This window comes from Anolis carolinensis, chromosome 1 (assembly GCF_035594765.1).
Source record: "Anolis carolinensis isolate JA03-04 chromosome 1, rAnoCar3.1.pri, whole genome shotgun sequence".
Taxonomy (NCBI): Eukaryota; Metazoa; Chordata; class Lepidosauria; order Squamata; family Dactyloidae; genus Anolis; species Anolis carolinensis.
The window spans coordinates 303329796-303346844 of NC_085841.1; the positions used below are offsets into that span (position 1 = coordinate 303329796).

The 17049-nt window shown below is 39.6% G+C and overlaps 1 protein-coding gene across 3 annotated transcripts in view; it reads right to left on the reverse strand.

The window, feature by feature from the left end:
- Positions 1 to 17049, reverse strand: part of lrp4 (LDL receptor related protein 4) — a 142460-nt gene that overhangs the window by 83219 nt on the left and 42192 nt on the right. For all 3 annotated transcript variants that reach the window (XM_003214616.4, XM_008104902.3, XM_062963990.1), the window contains exon 2: positions 3365 to 3511. In XM_003214616.4, coding sequence (XP_003214664.1) covers positions 3365 to 3511 — 147 coding nt within the window. The remainder of the gene's footprint in view (positions 1 to 3364; positions 3512 to 17049) is intronic.

The window sequence follows — 17049 nt, forward strand, 5'->3', positions numbered from 1 at the left end:
AGTGAATCCAAGCAATTTCATCAATGCAAATTCTTCACAGTGGGCTGTTTGAGTGACCTTTGGCCCAGATAGTAACAGATCCTTGATCACTCGAAACAGCTCTGCTAATCATTTCTGTGCTGATGCATAGAAGTGAGATGTCTCACAGGGCACTGGTAAGTAGGTTTATAGGACAAAACCAGCAGTTACAAATGAACTGCTAGGTGATGTGAGATCCATAACCTCACCAAGATTCATTAAGAAATCATACCTAGAAGAATCCCACATGACAGCACTTGAGCAGGCACACAGCTGAGGACCATCAGCAAAGGTGAAAATTAAGTGGTAACCTGAGATAACTGTTAGTTTGATGTTTGTACCCGATACAAAGCAATTATCGTATTTTTTTTTTTGCCAGATGTGCTTCTCCCACTCAGGCTGTAGACCTGCATCTGTTCAGTTCCACCCACACGCAGCCCCTCCTTTCCATTATATGGGAACATTCTGCTTGTTGTGTATCTCCTACAGCGCGGGTTCTTTGCCCTTACTTCGCCCTCTGCCTTAAAACCACCGTTTTCATCTAATAACGTGCACATAAGACAGAACAAACACCTTCGGAAATTTCCCACTGTACTTTTATAGCTTTCTCCCAGCCAAGGTAAAAATAATAATTTAAATCACAACTGGGAATTCAAAATACCCCAAGCAGTACTAGGGAAAGGGATTGTTGGCAAGGAAAAAAAGAAAATCTATATAGAACAAGATATATAAGATGTAAGGACATTAAATGAAATCAGTGTCTTTGTTGCTTTTATGTATGGTTTGATCTCCCTCTTTTATTCTGTGTTCTCTCTCTCCCTTTGTTTTTCATGTCCTCCCTCTGGAGAAAGGAATCCTGTTTTGCCTATGTAGAATTGATGTAACCTGATCTGAGCTCTAGATCTCCCCCCAGCTCTTTTTTATTTCCTCCTCTTTCTATTTAAAGCATTGCCTCATGCACAAAGCTCCACCTTGTCTGTTCAGTTATCATGAAAGTTCCCCACACTAATAAAACTGCCAATTTGAAATTTTTTAAACATATGGAATGATTAAGAAGAAGCAGGAGGGAAAGAAGCAGCAGCCTGACTGCCAAGACGACTGAAAACTAAGTGTAACTATATAAGCTAATATACTCTTGCAAAAGTAAAACTAAATTGACCGTGAATTAATATATACAAAAATCTCAGTCAGTCTATTCTAGATAAAACTACCAATAGGTTTCTAGCTGCCTTGAGTCCCCCTTGGATTAGAGAAAGGCGGGGTATAAACAAGGTAAATAAATAAATACATTTTAAAAATAAGCTGAATTCATTTTCTACCTGTTTTTTCATTATATGAACCATTGCTCCTTAGTTCAAAATCTGAGATATAAGCCTTCACAGTTTACTTTATACTGGTAAACTATATGTTCACCTTGGGATTTCCTTTCTATGTATAGTTGGATGCAGAAGAACCCATTTTTGTTCTGGCATTATTGTGACAGGTGTTCTGCTGCTGTTGGAGGACAAGAACCAGAGACCTGTGGGGAAGATTTTTGCTCTTCTAAAACTTAAGAGTGAAATAAGTTATCACTTATTTCATCTTGAAGAATCATTACTCGATACATAAAACATAGCTTTCAACAGCCATTTTTAAGATAGTTTGTTTTATTCGATGAAAACATTTAAACAATGTTTGATTTTTTAATTGTGTCAGAAGTGAATTGAGAATATACTGCAAGTCGCTTCTGGTGTGAGAGAATTGGCCGTCTACAGAGATGTTGCCCAGGGGATGCCTGGATGTGTTACCATCCTGTGGGAGGCCTCTCTCATGTCCCCGTATGGAAGCTGGGGCTGACAGAAGGGAGCTCACCCCGTCTCACAGATTCGAACTGCTGACCTTCAGATCTTCAGGTCAGCAGTCCAGCCGGCACAAGGGTTTAAACACTTTTTTCTTGGTCCCACTCCCATCTTAAGCACAGCTGATGGGAACGAGAGAGGGGGCCTTTTCCGTGGTTGCCCCCCACCTCTTGAACTCGCTCCCTAAGTATATCAAAATGGCCACATCATAAGGAATGGCTCACTAGAAAATACAATAAGGCTTGGTAAGTTAGGATGCAGTAGGAAAAGGAGGAGTCATTATAAGAGAACAGACTCAACCAAGGAAGCCACAGCAAGATGTGAGCAGGTCTGTTGATGACAGGGAGAGTTGGAGGTCTCTTCATTCATAGAGTAACCATAAGTCAAAATCAACCCTACATAGCTAAAGGAAACAATTATTGCAGCTATAGGGGCCCTGGGAATTGGTAGAATGGCTAGCATAGCAAGGTAATGCTTTAGTAGTGTAACCTACTGAGATGAAACTCTGCATAATTTAAAGATTTTCTGACTCAAGTCCAAATTTGCAACTCTTTTTTTTCAGATACTCTTATCCAATTATTCCCCAGGTAAACTGTCTCTTTCACTTCTATTTCCATATCTGTCCTGTCTCTCTTCCCTAAGCTCCAAATAATGGATTCTGCTCACTCCCCATATTGTCATCCAACCCTTTTTAAGGTTATATTTCCCAACCTTCTTGCATACTGTTGGCCCTTTTAAACTGCTCTGCAATGCCAGGCACATTTTCCTTCTCTATCAGCAACTGGACTGGCCAGTGAGTAAGCAGCAATCTTGAATTACGCCAGAACTGTCACCTCACACAGCCACCATGACCTACACCTGACAGATTTTGAAGCAACACACACCCCAATCGCAAACACCATTTTGTTTTCCTTTGTCAAATGTAAATAGCATTTAATTAAATAATAATAAAAGGATTTGATGCTTGAAGAACAGAACATGTTTCAACGTGCTTCTTTTTAACATCATCACTGGCTTTGCTGAAGTGTTTATAAGACTGGACAATGGCAAAAAAGAGAACATCTTCATGTTAGAACCAGTGTACAGTGTTCCCTCACTACTTCGCAGTTCACTTTTTGTGGATTCGCTGTTTTGCGGTTTTTCAATAAACTCTAAAAGACCATTATAAATCATAAAAAATTACAATTTACAGCCTAAGGAAGGGAGGAAGGAGAAGCCAAAGGGAGAGAAAAGGAGCCCAAGCGGCAACAGGAGGAGGAGGAGGCGATTTATCAACACACGATTGGCTGATAAAGACTTAAAATAGTGTATAACGACTAAAATAATGTATAAATATTAAAATAAATATAGTGTCTCTACTTTGCGGATTTTCACTTATTGCGGGTGGTCCTGGAACCTAACCCCCGCAATAAGTGAGGGAACACTGTATATTGAAGATGTCTTCAGCTCCAATTCCTCCCTCTCTCCTCCTTCTTGCCTTCCCTCACAATAAAAGATTATTTTCTTACTGCAGCCGTCTTCATCACTATGGTCCCCGCAGTCATTGTCACCATCACACTGCCACTGAGCAGGAATACAAGTGCATTCACCAAAGGCGCTAACTGCACAGGTGAAGTGGTTGCGTCCACAGGAACATTCAGTGTTGCTTGCTGCACCTGTGGAAACAAAACAGTCAGCATGCTTTAGAGATAAGGCAAGACTATTTTAAAGTACATGAAAACAGACAGAGGAAAGTGACATTGCAAATATATTCTGACATACAACCCCATACAACATCACACACGCGCACACACTGTCTCTGTGTCTTAGATTCCTGAGATGCAACTGACTGGAAGCAACAACTAAATGCAATCATTTGGAAACAAAGGAAGAAAAACATAGGAATCAGTACCATGGCCAGGTATCTGGAGCAGTTCAACCCAATATTGTCTTCACAAACAAATCCCTCTCTAGTTGCGCTCTCATCTTTTATCATCACAAAAATGGGCACCTTATTTGATATGTTTTTAAATTCCTTGAGCGGACATATGGGAGTTTAAAATAAAGTAGGAAGGTAAGCAGATATGCATTCTTAAAATCTACAGTTTTACACTAAAAGAACAATATACTAAATGCCCATGCTAAAACTAAGGGTGTGTAGAAATAAGGTGACTTGTAGATCTGTACTAAATCAGCTAGAATGTATGGCTCTAAATTGTTTAATACTAGCAAAAGGGGTGTCATCTCTGCTTCTAAATTTGGCTATTCTATAGTCTGAACTCAGGTATAGATTTGACCTTTTACAGAAAGGTCATTCTCAGCATTTGGCTCATATAAATCAATGCCCAGCTAACTCCTCGAATCACCATTTTGCAGCAGATTGAACACATTCTTCATTATTTTGCATTTGACTCCAACTTGTTGATATTTGGCTTCTAGTAAAAATTATGGGCAAACTTCAGGGATATACCTGATCTCAAAGCTTGAAATATGCCTACATGTCATTTGAAGTGACAAAATGGGAATAGTGATAAAGCTGCATGTGGGGAAAATTTAGATTGGACCCTCTTTTCCCAGTATTACGACAGCCTTCACTTAGGATTCAATTCTTAAGACACATTTTATACATGATTATGTATAATGAGCTTAGCATTAACCAATGGCTGTAGCAGTAAAGACTTGTGGTTCCATGACACTGGAGCAGTGAATCCAGTTTGACTTTTAACCTGAAGTTTAAAGGAGCTTTTCAAGGTGCTGAGCCTCATCTGATGATAGGGTTCATTCCTCTATATTTCATGCATCTTCAGAGTCTAGACAATCACCTGGAATGAATTCACTGCCGAATTGTGCCAGAACTACAAGCCTACAAAGATTTGTAGATACAGATATGAAATCCATGCATTTACTTTTCCTATTCAAAATGGTTCAGCTATGCAGCACATAAAATTGTAAAGACTTTTAAAAAGACTTGCTGATTTACTCCCATGACCTATTCCCAAACCATACATAACTGGAATCAAACTGCACAAAACTACATCCCAAATCGACAGTGCGAATGGCATCATTTCTCATTCACAAAGTAGCAGCTCCCCACCAAGTGTGCCATTAATTTTTTTCAGATTTTCTTCTTCAGATTTTTTTTAAAAATTTATACTTATGGATTCCTAATGATATTCTAGTCAAAATGGGATATATGTTTGATGCTTTCCCTGGAGAAGAGAAATGCGAAGATGGGTACAAACAGACTTGAGTCAAGTCAAATTCCTTACAAGTGAGCTCTGTCTCTAAAATTAGCGGGTATGTGACAGGCTACTAAAGTGTTTCGGAAACTCAGGGCAGGATCCGTGCATTGAATCCTCTTCACTGTCTCATGTTCCAGCTCCTGTCAACTGAGGAGATCTGGAAATGAGCCGGAAGTCAGGTCACCTAGGAAATCAAAGCAAGTGATTAAGGGGATAATATGCACTCTTCCCATAATCATGTCAAGACAGTTTCTTGTGCTATTTGTGTTGCTCCAGAGTCTAAATTGGGAATAGCCATTACCATCTCTGAAGCTGAAACATTTCACTAGCATGAAGTTGTCAGAACACAAGGCAATTTTATTAACTGCTAACTAAGAACTGTATTACCTTCTTAGTGGCAGGCAGACTTTATGTCTACAAGATTTACTCTGTATGTGCATTTTTAAAAACCCTGTGAACTGTTTTTAACAAGAAGTTTGAGGTCCAGCAGCTAGACTATGTAAACTAGTGCTTCACGGGGACACATGCTAAGAATTAAGAAACATGGTAATACTGAGCACATGACTCAACTCAGTGATATGTAATCGGTACCAGAAGCAATACTGGTAGTACTTCTAATTTCAGTGTATGGTTTTGAATGCTGGACAATGAAAAAAAGGAAAGATTGTTTAGCTGTTAAGTCAGAACATTGCAAAACATTAAGCAATCTACCAATGGATTTCTTATGTCTACATGCATCAGTGGAAAAGGAGCTGCTCCGTCATGTCCACTCCAAGTATTATCTTACAGGAGGCTTTGTTTTGCTCTAGTTTCCACAGATTTTTCAGCAGCATTAGCAGTCAATCACCACTGTAGGACAGCAGTACAGTTAATCACACATATCTACAGATGCTGCATCCATGGAGTCAAGCAACCACATCTCAAAAATATTCAGAAAGGAAATTCCAATAAATCAAGCTTGATTTGGATGCACATGAAGCATGGTGCTGATGTATAAGCATTCCCTGCTATAGACTCTCATGATTTCACAGACCCTCAGGCTCTCTCTGACACTCATTTGAGTTGTTCACTGTTTTACATAAGGTATGCCATTTTACTATGTCACTGTGTAGAATGGGACATACTGAGGACCCACTCTACTCACTGGTCTGTCTTCCTTAGAGAACTGCCTCATCTAACCAGTAGGTGATGGTGACTGAAGTTCCATGTATAGGTTAGTTAGGAGAATGATCCCCTCTTCTGCAACAGATGCCCTTCCTATGAAAGAACTGTAGTAAATGTTTGCAGTTGTATTTGCTCTTTTTCATTATCTTTTGAAAAACCAATTTGACCCTCCAGTAGCAGTTTCCCACTGAAGAAAAGAACAGTTAATCCAGTCTTAATAGAGGGATTTGCTGACCCATTGTTTAAACAGAAAACTCTGTTTCTGTGACAGAAACTGGGAAGGCCACGATGCACTTATATGTTTGGAGGATAGTAGAAACATCATTCACTGATACAGCCCACCAAGTTAGGCTAATAGTCAAAGAAGCAGAACTAATTGCAACTGTGGGTCTTTTGGCCGCCAGGAATCTGACACTTGACTAGAATGCCAACTACTTATACATGGTGATGCGATGTTTGTGGACGTAAGTGTCAAGGACCACCGCTCCATATTGCACTCCATTCCTTGTTTTTTTTAATCGTGTCAGGAGCAAACTGAGAATATACTGCAAGTCGCTTCTGATGTGAGAGAATCGGTCGTCTACAAAGACGTTACCCAGGGGACGCCCAGATGTGTTACCATCCTGTGGGAGAGGCTTCTCTCACGTCCCTGCATGGGAAGCTGACAGATGGGAGCTCACCCCATCTCAGAGATTTGAACTGTCGACCTTTGGGTCTTCGGGTCAGTAGTTCAGCTGGCATAAGGGTTTAATCCATTGTGTCATCGTGGCTCCTTAATCATTCTTTGGTGATGGTGACACAAATATAATCTTAGTAATCACATATATAATAGTTTTGTGATGTTCCATTTCCGGACTAATCTAAGAGAAGCTTGGAGCAAACTTCCATTTACAATGATATGTAAACAGGGATAAGAAATTTTAACACACAATTTCTAAAATATAAAAGATGCAAGGCAGCGTAAAGGATGGCTCTAAGGCTGGTTTATCTTGCAGGCTCTGGAACCAGTGGCATTTGAAGTCAAGCATTCTATAAATGCAAGTCCTGCACAATCAGTCTTGCCATTGGCATTTATTATATACACACATTCATGGGAAATAGAAAAGAGGAGGCTCCTTTGAACTACTATTCTGATTAGAAATGATTCAACTCCTTCCTGGCACCAAGGACAAGTCGCAGCCGTACCCTCGCCTTCAGTCTTCTATTTTACACTCTAATGCACAATATTTTGATGCTGAAAAGTTTTCCTTTAATTCCTTAAAAAGTATAGGAACATGTCGAGTAAATTTAAAGGTCTAATTTATACATATGAGAACAAGAAATACAGCAATTCTATAATGGGCAGATAAGCCTTACAACTTGAGTAAGCATAAATGGCAACAATCACACATGCTCTAAAGATTAACTGGAACCTGAGGAAAGTATTTTTCCATGATAAAAGAACGGGGTGTAGAAAGCAGTAAATCTCAGCATAGCACAATTTGTACCACTTGGAGGAAAAGGGATAAGAAATTTTAACATATAATAATAATAAGGAAAAGGAGGGCTCCTAACAATTTGCTTTGCAAGCAAATGACTAGAAAATGGCTTAACATTTCCAGCACTCACTGAAAGCTGCTACTAGTTTTAGAAAAAAAATAGCCATTATTGCTCGGTCCTTTCTAATCTGGTGCCCTTCGGATCCAGTGAGCTACAACTCCCAGTTCTCCCGTCGAAGAACAGTAGGTGAGGGAATGCTGTACTAAATATACAATTAACATTGTTAATGCAGAAATTATTTGAAATGTCTATCTAAATACACTGTCATTCAGAATTAAAGACCTGGCAATACTACACAAAGAATTACATTTTCCTCACCCAATTAAAAAAAAAATAAGACTAAGGAGAGATTTTGCAAGTACAGTAGAGTTTCACTTATCCAACACTTGTTTATCCAACGTTCTGGATTATCCAACACATTTTGTAGTAAATGTTTTCAATACATCGTGATATTTTGGTGCTAAATTCGTAAATACAGTAATTACTACATAGCATTACTGCGTATTGAACTACTTTTTCTGTCAAATTTGTTGTATAACATGATGTTTTGGTGCTTAATTTGTAAAATCATAACCTAATTTGATGTTTAATGGGCTTTTCCTTAATCCTCCTTATTATCTAACATATTTGCTTACCCAACATTCTGCCGGCCCGTTTATGTTGGATAAGTGAGATTCCACTGTAATAAGACTGAAGACCACAATAATAAAACAAGGAGCAAAACAGCCATGAAAATTGCCCGGAGCTCATTGAAGGAAAAGTGGGATATAAATGTAACTAATATGATGTGGGCTCAAGCTGTTTGAAGTACCATATTCACTTTGAGACCTTTGGGAGATTTCCTTTTAGTCCCACCACATTCTGAGGAATTAGTATGATCACAAGAGGTGGGCTTCTTACAATTACTGTTATCTAATGGAGCAGCTCTTGAATATTTTATTTAAAGACCCTAAAAATCCCTTAACTATATGACCCTTACTCAAAAATCTTGTTTTTCCATGAAAGTGTTGACAGGACATGTTCTGCCTGACATTTGCTCTTTGCTCACAATATAAGGTCATGCAAACTGCAGTAATGATTTGGCTGCTGGATGATGCATACGTGAACCAAGTGTTGTGTACCTTCATGGCAACCCTATCACAAGGTTTTCTGGGGGTATGTGACCAGCCCAGTGCACTTCCATGGCCAAAAAGGGAATCGAACCCTGGTCTCTAGAGTCAAAGTACAATGCTCAAAAAGGGGTAAGTCTAGGCTGGTTGGGCTGCAGTGGAGCAGTGGGTTAAACCGCTAAGTTAAGGAACTTGCTGACCGGAAGGTTGGCGGTTCAGATCTGCGGGTCGGGGTGAGCTCCCATTGTTAGCCCCAGCTTCTGCCAACCTAGCAGTTTGAAAACATGCAAACGTGAGTAGATCAATAGGTACCGCCTCGGCAGGAAGGTAACAGCGCTCCATGCAGTCATGCCGGCCACATGACCTAGGACAGTGGTTCTCATCCTGGGGTCCCCAGATGTTTTTGGCCTTCAACTCCCATAAATCCTAACAGCTGGCAAACTGGCTGGGATTTCTGGGAGTTGTAGGCCAAAACATATGGGGACTCCAGGTTGAGAACCACTGACCTAGGAGATGTCTACGGATAACGCCAGCTCTTCAGCTTAGAAATGGAGATGAACACTACCCCCCAAGTCGGATTCGACTAGACTTAACGTTAAGGGGAAACCTTTACCTGTACCTAGGCTGGTTTCCTCCATATTCTTCTTCAGTCAACAGGCAAAGGCATTGTTTAATTATTTATTTTCTACAAAAATGAATAATTTTCCTATTACTGATGTGGTTTTAAGTCATTTTTACGCTTTTATTCATTTTATGTCATTGCATGATTTTACTATAAGCAGTCCTGAATACCATTGAAGGTAGTATAGGTAAAGGTAAAGGTTTCCCCTGACGTTAAGTCCAATCGTGACCGACTCTGGGGGTTGGTGCTCATCTCCATTTCTAAGCCGAAGAGCTGGCGTTGTCCATAGACATCTCCAAAGTCATGTGGCTGGCATGACTGCATGGAGCGCCGTTACCTTCCTGCCGGAGCGGTACCTATTGATCTACTCACATTTGCATGTTTTCGAACTCCTAGGTTGGCAGGAGCTGGGGATAACAGTGGGCGTTCATTCCGCTCCTGGGATTTGAACCTGGGACCTTTTGGTCCACAAGTTCAGTAGCTCAGAGCTTTAACACACTGTGCCACCAGGGGTAGTATAGTGAAATACAAATTTATTAAAATAAATAAATAAGGAAATGATTAGAATTCTAGATCAAACCTACTCTAAGTGCTATGATATTTCAGAAGAACCTCCCTTTAAACATCTTGGACAATTCATCTTTAAAACAAACACATTACAGTATGACAAATATTTTAGAGACCTTTGTGGGAATGAAAAAATATATCATGGAATGCTATTAAGAAAAATAATGATAATTGGCTCAAATTTTAACACACAAGTCAAAAGCTGGCTGAAGAGCCATAAACAAAGGGTAATGAGAAACGGCAATGTACCAAAACTGCAGGAGGGATGGAGCGATTAGAAAGACACGGATCTGTGTTTAGATCCATTATTTTCAAACATCTTCATTAGTGACCTGGAAAGTGGGAATTCATACACACTGAGAGGCCTGGAGCCAATACTGAAGTAGAAAAGGAAACAAATGCTTGAGAAGGAGCAAAATAGGATAAAAGGCAGGAAATTTAGAATTAAGTTACGCTTATTTTTATGGAGCAGCAAGCAATATAACACATATCTGTCAAGAGATACACATTTAGGAATACTGATACTATAATCTTAATTTGGTTTCAATCCAATTCAAATCTGTTTAATAAGAAATAAGTCTCACTGAGTTTGTTTAGGCTTCCTACCAAACAAGTGAGACTAGAACAGCATCATTACTGGAAAGGAAATTATAATGAAATCAAAAGAAAGCATAGTCAAAGTCACAGTTTAAGACAAAAAACAAGGCATGTTAAGATGAAATTGAGATGTGAGAACCATGAATCTTTATCTGATCTGCAGGCATTTTCTTCAAAATGCTTACTTTTGACCTACAGACTTCTCAGACTGCATTCTGCCCTCAAATAGAGATGGAGCCTCCAAGGGTAGCTAGCCAGCTTTTAAATCCATTGTAATCATCGCTAAACATATAAATGTAAAGTGTCTTTATATTTTTGAAATGTCTTCATCCACTCCAATGTGGGGATTGCTTTGGCACTTTTAGCAGGCTGCTCCAGGAGGATCACAAGGACAAAAATCCCACCCAATTCCCAATATCTGTGGCAATACCTACCCGTTGTTCTGTGCCATATAGCAGGCAGCGTTACTAACAATGATGTTGTCAAATCCAATAGCCTTTTTGCTTTCTTTCATTATAGTACTACACCCTTATCTGTGGGATCAGTAGCCCCAGTCTTAACTCATCCACATCCAAATGATTATGTTTTCTCTACACATTTCAGGGGTCCTCCAGTGCAGTGCTTTGATATGATTCCACTGGAAGGTGATCACAGCGTTGTGCTAGAGGACCTAGAAATTCTAGACAGGTGTTCTTACGAGGCATTTTCTAGGTCCTCCAGAGTGATTCTATATCAGAAGTTATTTGTTTTAATAAGGTTTACTATTACAGTAGAGTCTCACTTATCAAAGCTAAACGGGCCAGCAGAAGCTTGGATAAGCAAATATCTTGGATAATAAGGAGGGATTACGGAAAAGCCTATTAAATGTCACATTTCATTATGATTTTACAAATTAAGCACCAAGCCAAAGAACTGGCATTGCCCGTAGACACCTCCAAGGTCATGTGGCCGACATGACTACATGGAGCGCCATTAAAAGTAGTCAAAAGGCTACTATAGAACTAATCTTAATTATCTCTACCTTGCTTACATTGTTTCCCTCTCATTTGCTATAACAATGTTTGCTCATATAAAGGGTGTTTCAAAATGATGGATCCAATTTCAAGGCAGTATAGTTCATGATGACAACATGTTACAGTAACACGAAAGGTCACAAACGATTTACTAGGTTATCAAGTTTTGCTAACCATTTTGAGCCAGAAATAATTCTAAAAAATAACTCCAAAAATGGATAATATCTCATTAAGCCTTATGTAGTGGGATCATCATCTAGGGAATGACTGAGGCAAGGGACTGTTTGTGCACTGAAAGAGGACTCTAGCAGTAATCATTTGAAATCATGTGGCTTACCCTTTCAAGTGGTAAGAGTTTTACTCATGGGTGGATTGTGGTTGAAGAGATCTGCAATCTGAAATCTGCAATCTGAAATCAGGTCCATCTTTTTGAAACAACCTGGACTTTTCCATTATGACAAAACGTTTTAACAGATAAATTCTACTCACATATCATTTCACGTACTCACTGATAAAGATGGACCACACTCATCCTTCTTCAACTTGGTGCCTTTCAAATGTGTTGACTACAAGACTCACCATCCTATTCCAACATGAGTCATGCTGGATAGAGGAGACAAAGACTGTAGTTAAGGATATCTAGATGGCAACAGGCTGAAGAAGGAAGGTTTATTGGCACCACCTGCTCAGAGCTTAGAATCCATGTTGTACAGTTGGCATTTTACAGGAATCTGTATGGATTTAAAAAGGAAGCTTAAAGACAAGATTATAGGAATCAGATTTACTTCCCAAGTCAGGAAAAAGGTTGAAAACTCTTGTTCCAAAAGGTAACAGTTTTGCATGTTGAAATACATTGTATACTAAATGTCAAGCTTTCTAAACATAACTCATGCATGAATCATGCTTCTGAAAATCTGGAGCTAACGTTATGGCTCTGAGTCAACACAGCATGTTGGTAGACTTAGTTGGCGAGAAGTGGTTTCCCCCCTTTCTAGTGGCCTGGCATGCATCCTTCAAGCAAAATTGTGTTGATTGTCTACAGCCACTGAACTTCCAACACACTCCAAAAAGGCACTTGGTGTTCAGACTCCCCTCTTCTGATCTCAAGCCACAATTATTTGCCTCTACTCTGATATTTTGATACTTACATCCAAGGCACTGGACTCAGTCCAGGTTTGCAGACAGATTTCTCATTACTATATATCTGTCCCTAGCCACAGAGGTCAGATTCATCTGATTGCTCCCTGTACTGCAGATAAAATAGGCCTAGATGGTGATGACACTGTTATTTCCTGCTTACCAAGTGCATTTCCTGATGATTGACCTGTATATACATATTTTTTTAAAAATGATTGTCTCACAGTATCACATAGCACATTGGAAACAACTCAATGGCTCTTCAAAGAGACTTAAAAACACATTTAAACTTTAGATAGATTTTCACATTCAAGCTACAAAGTCTTGTCGGGAATTTTCCAACATGCAGTGCTCTTTAGAGCAGTGCTATTTTACAAGAACATTTAGACCACCCAAATGGCAAATGGTTGACACCTGGGATCTTATCAGGCATATCACTCAATGAACTGCCATTCACTCTAGAAACTACTTGGATATTTCCAGTCAAATTGAAATAGCTCACACCACTAAGCCCACACAAAGTGCAACATACTCACCAAATACATCATATCATCCTTTATATAAAATGCTGAAACCTAAGTTTGCTTTTTGAAATTTAAAAGAAAATATTTTCAAACCATGGTTCATGTAATCTGTGGATTCAAACACTGGATATAGAAGATCAACTATATTCAATAAAACTCTACTGGAATCAATATTCCAGTTACTCGCCATAGCCCAACTAAAGGACACAGGCTACAAATGCCAACATCACAATTAAGCCAAGGATCTGGGAATGTTTTAGGTTCACAGTCTCAACTTTAAAGATTAGAGTCAGATGCAAAAATTAGGAAACAATCTGTCAAAACTAATTTCAAGTTTGTCATCTGACATTAAAACGAACTCTGCTTCTCAAACTATTATCTCTCCCCCTTTCTGTCCTGAACAAAACCAGTATTATGAACGTTGGCTGTTTGAATAAGTATTCTAATTGCATGGATCTTAAGGATCCCAGATAAATCAAAGTGTGAAGAACAGCCCTTCGTTACTTACATACTGACTACAGTACATGTATATTGGAGGGAATGGATTTCAGTTCCAACTGCAAGCTCTTAACCAACTTCTTCACTCAGCCCATCATGTTTTGACACCTTCAATATAATATTTCACATCATCTGGAGACAAAATTATGTCGGAATCTATAACATACCTTTATGCAGTACAACCCCTATATCTGCAGGCAAAACGTTCCAATACTCCCAGTGGATAACCAAACCTTGGACAATAGCAAACCCTGTATTTTGGCTCTACTTGGGCTGGAAGCATATCATAGAATTGCACCGGGGGGGGGGGGGGTGCTTAGAGACACCCGCAAACACTTTCGGGGTGGGGGTGGTTTGTTGTTGTTTTGAGTGTGGATAAGTGAAACTATAGTGATTCCATGGCTAAGGGAGTCATCAGACAGCTCACCAGTGCCCCACAGACTGCATTAGGCACTCTTTTGGGCAGACCGAATACACATGGAACCTCTGCTTTCTCCTTGAATATGCACTCCAAAATTAAGCTCTTTTGAAAAGGAACAATCCTTTGGAGTTAAAATTGACTTGCAGTGCAGGTCTAGGCTTACAAATAAGATGGGTTCATCTGTCACATTATGTTCAAATTTTCTAGACTTCAGACATTAAAAAATGGAGGTTAAGAGTCTGATTACTTCCCTCAAGGATCCTCCTAATAAATTATCATCAATGAATTCATTCATCACAATGAATTCTGGATATGCACTGGAACCCATGTTTTTGCATTACTAGGCAGGATCCTGTACTAACCTTTTATATTACAAGGAAAATCCCTCTTCATAAGTGGGGCTGCAATTGCCAAGCCAGATAATGGGAAGAAGACAAGAGCTCAATCTCAATGTAACATTTTTGAGGATTCAAGAGCTGCAATATGACATTTTTTATTACTGTGACTTAAGCAGCAGAAGCTGAACCAGACCTCTTTTATGGAAAGAGTCAGGCAAAGGTTCATTTTAGTATTATGAAGCTCTCCATTTTAGAAATATCTGTGAAATACAGCTCCCTTGCTGCTGTTCTCTCTTCTACTCGAGTCTGGGAAAACAAGCCACAGTGACCTTAACCATGCAAAAGGAATACTCTCAGCAAGGAAAGGACAGGGAGTGTGGCTTTGTGGCAAAATGAAGCAGAAATGTCTATTTTACAACCACACAAGCCCAGGAACTTCAAAAGCAGAACCACAAGATAAATGCCGCTATCTTGGGAAATAGAATGGCTCTATAATTTTTTAAAAAACATCTAACCAAACACATATAGTATTATGTTTCCCCGCAAAGAATGAGCAAAATAGAGAGATTATTAACTGCCCAGACTGGGCTGACTACGGCAGAACTAAGCCAGACTCATCAAACCAGGGGCACCACTTCACCACAATGTCATCATAGATCCCCCACTGCTTACCAGAAAACTGGAAGAAATTAAGACTTGAAAGTAAAAGGAACCCTAGACAGCATTTTGTGGGAGGAGGGGGAAACCAACAATGATAAATACTTTCTATGGGGTTCACATGGGGCCAGACGTTTCCAGTAGAGCTGCCAGAAGGAAAACAAGCAATTTGGCAGTAAGGCTACTACAGAGCAGCCATCCAAGCAAGAAGATCAGCCTTGTTCAGCCCACCCACACCTTGCCTGCTCTCTAGATGGCTCATGAAGTATCCTTCCTCAACACCTGCTGCTCCCGGGCTACGGCCACCTATTCATAGTTAGAAAGGATTTATCAGATTATTCCCCAGTTTTTCTTGAGCAGAGAACAAACCATTTCCTCTAGACTGGTGTTTCTCAAACACTGCTCCTCCAGGTGTTTTGTACTTCAGTTCCCAGAAATCCCAGCCAGCTTACAAGCTTTTAGGAATTGTGGGAACTGAAGTTCAAAACAACTGGAGGAGTAAAATTTGAGAAACACTGCTGTAGACCTCATTGGAAGCAAATATTTAGATCCATGTGCTGGCTGGTTCTATCTTCACTTTAATTTCTATGCCAATTTCTATCTTCACTTTAATGCCAATTCAACTGGTACACATGAATGCATACACACATATACATTTTATCATGCATGTTGGGGATCTATGGCAAAGTAGTAATCTTTATTGAAACCCAAGGAATTGTCAGCTAGGACAAAACCAATCACCTCTACAACTCCACCCTGGGGAGTAATTCTTCTTCTTAATTACTCAGTGGCACTGCAATAGCCATTGAATGGTGTACACATCAACCATTAGAATTATTCTTCATTGTTGTAACTCAAACTCATGTGACATGCATCCACCTGGACTGTGAGACAAAGCAGAAAACTGAAATGAGGAATGAAGCTTAAGCAGAGGATCGTTTTTCTCTGAAGCTTCATTCTCATTTCAGTTTCCAGTCCAGGTGTACACACAAGCATGTCACATGAGTGTGAGGTTCAGACTCCCACTCTCACCAGCTTACACTACTACTAAACACATAATTAAGCAAACCATATGGAAACCAATTCAGTGTCACATTTGTTTGTCAGGATTTCCACACTTCAACTCAGGAAATCAAAATAAAGCCTCCTGCTTCACTTCAGCAATCAAAGTACAGCCTGTCTTTCTTCCCCGTGGCCTCTTAACCCAAATGAAGTGCAACCAGCATCCTGCATTTACTGGAAAACAAAGCCTAGTTAAACTCCAGTCACGCTGATGCAGGTCGCAATCTCCTGTACTGGCTGTTAAATTACTAAAAGGCTAACCTTAAAAAGGAAAGGCCAGTTCCAATACAATTGTTGATGCTGGAATTAAACTACACCTCCATGAAGAGGCTGACTGACTGACTGGCACTATTCCAAAAGTTAAATACTACTGTTACTCAGAGTCCTGAATTAGTTTTGGATTTTGGGAGTTTGCGTTGACCCATAGCCAAAGGAAACAAGAAAACTGGAGGGAAATTTGTTAAATGTTGACAGAGCCATAGGAGGGTAACATGAGCAAAGCTACCAAGATACTTAGGAGATATAACGCACCAGACACGCGTCCAGAGAAGGCAAAACAGAGAAATTAAGGAAGGGAAGACCTTTATCTAGGTGAAAGAAGTTATTGTCATGCAATGAATGCTTGTAGATTAACCTGACATAAAAATGAAAATATAACATAAAAATGCATAATTTTCTCCAAGTAGGATGTTACTCAAGAAAAACTAGTAAAGTACTGTGTTAA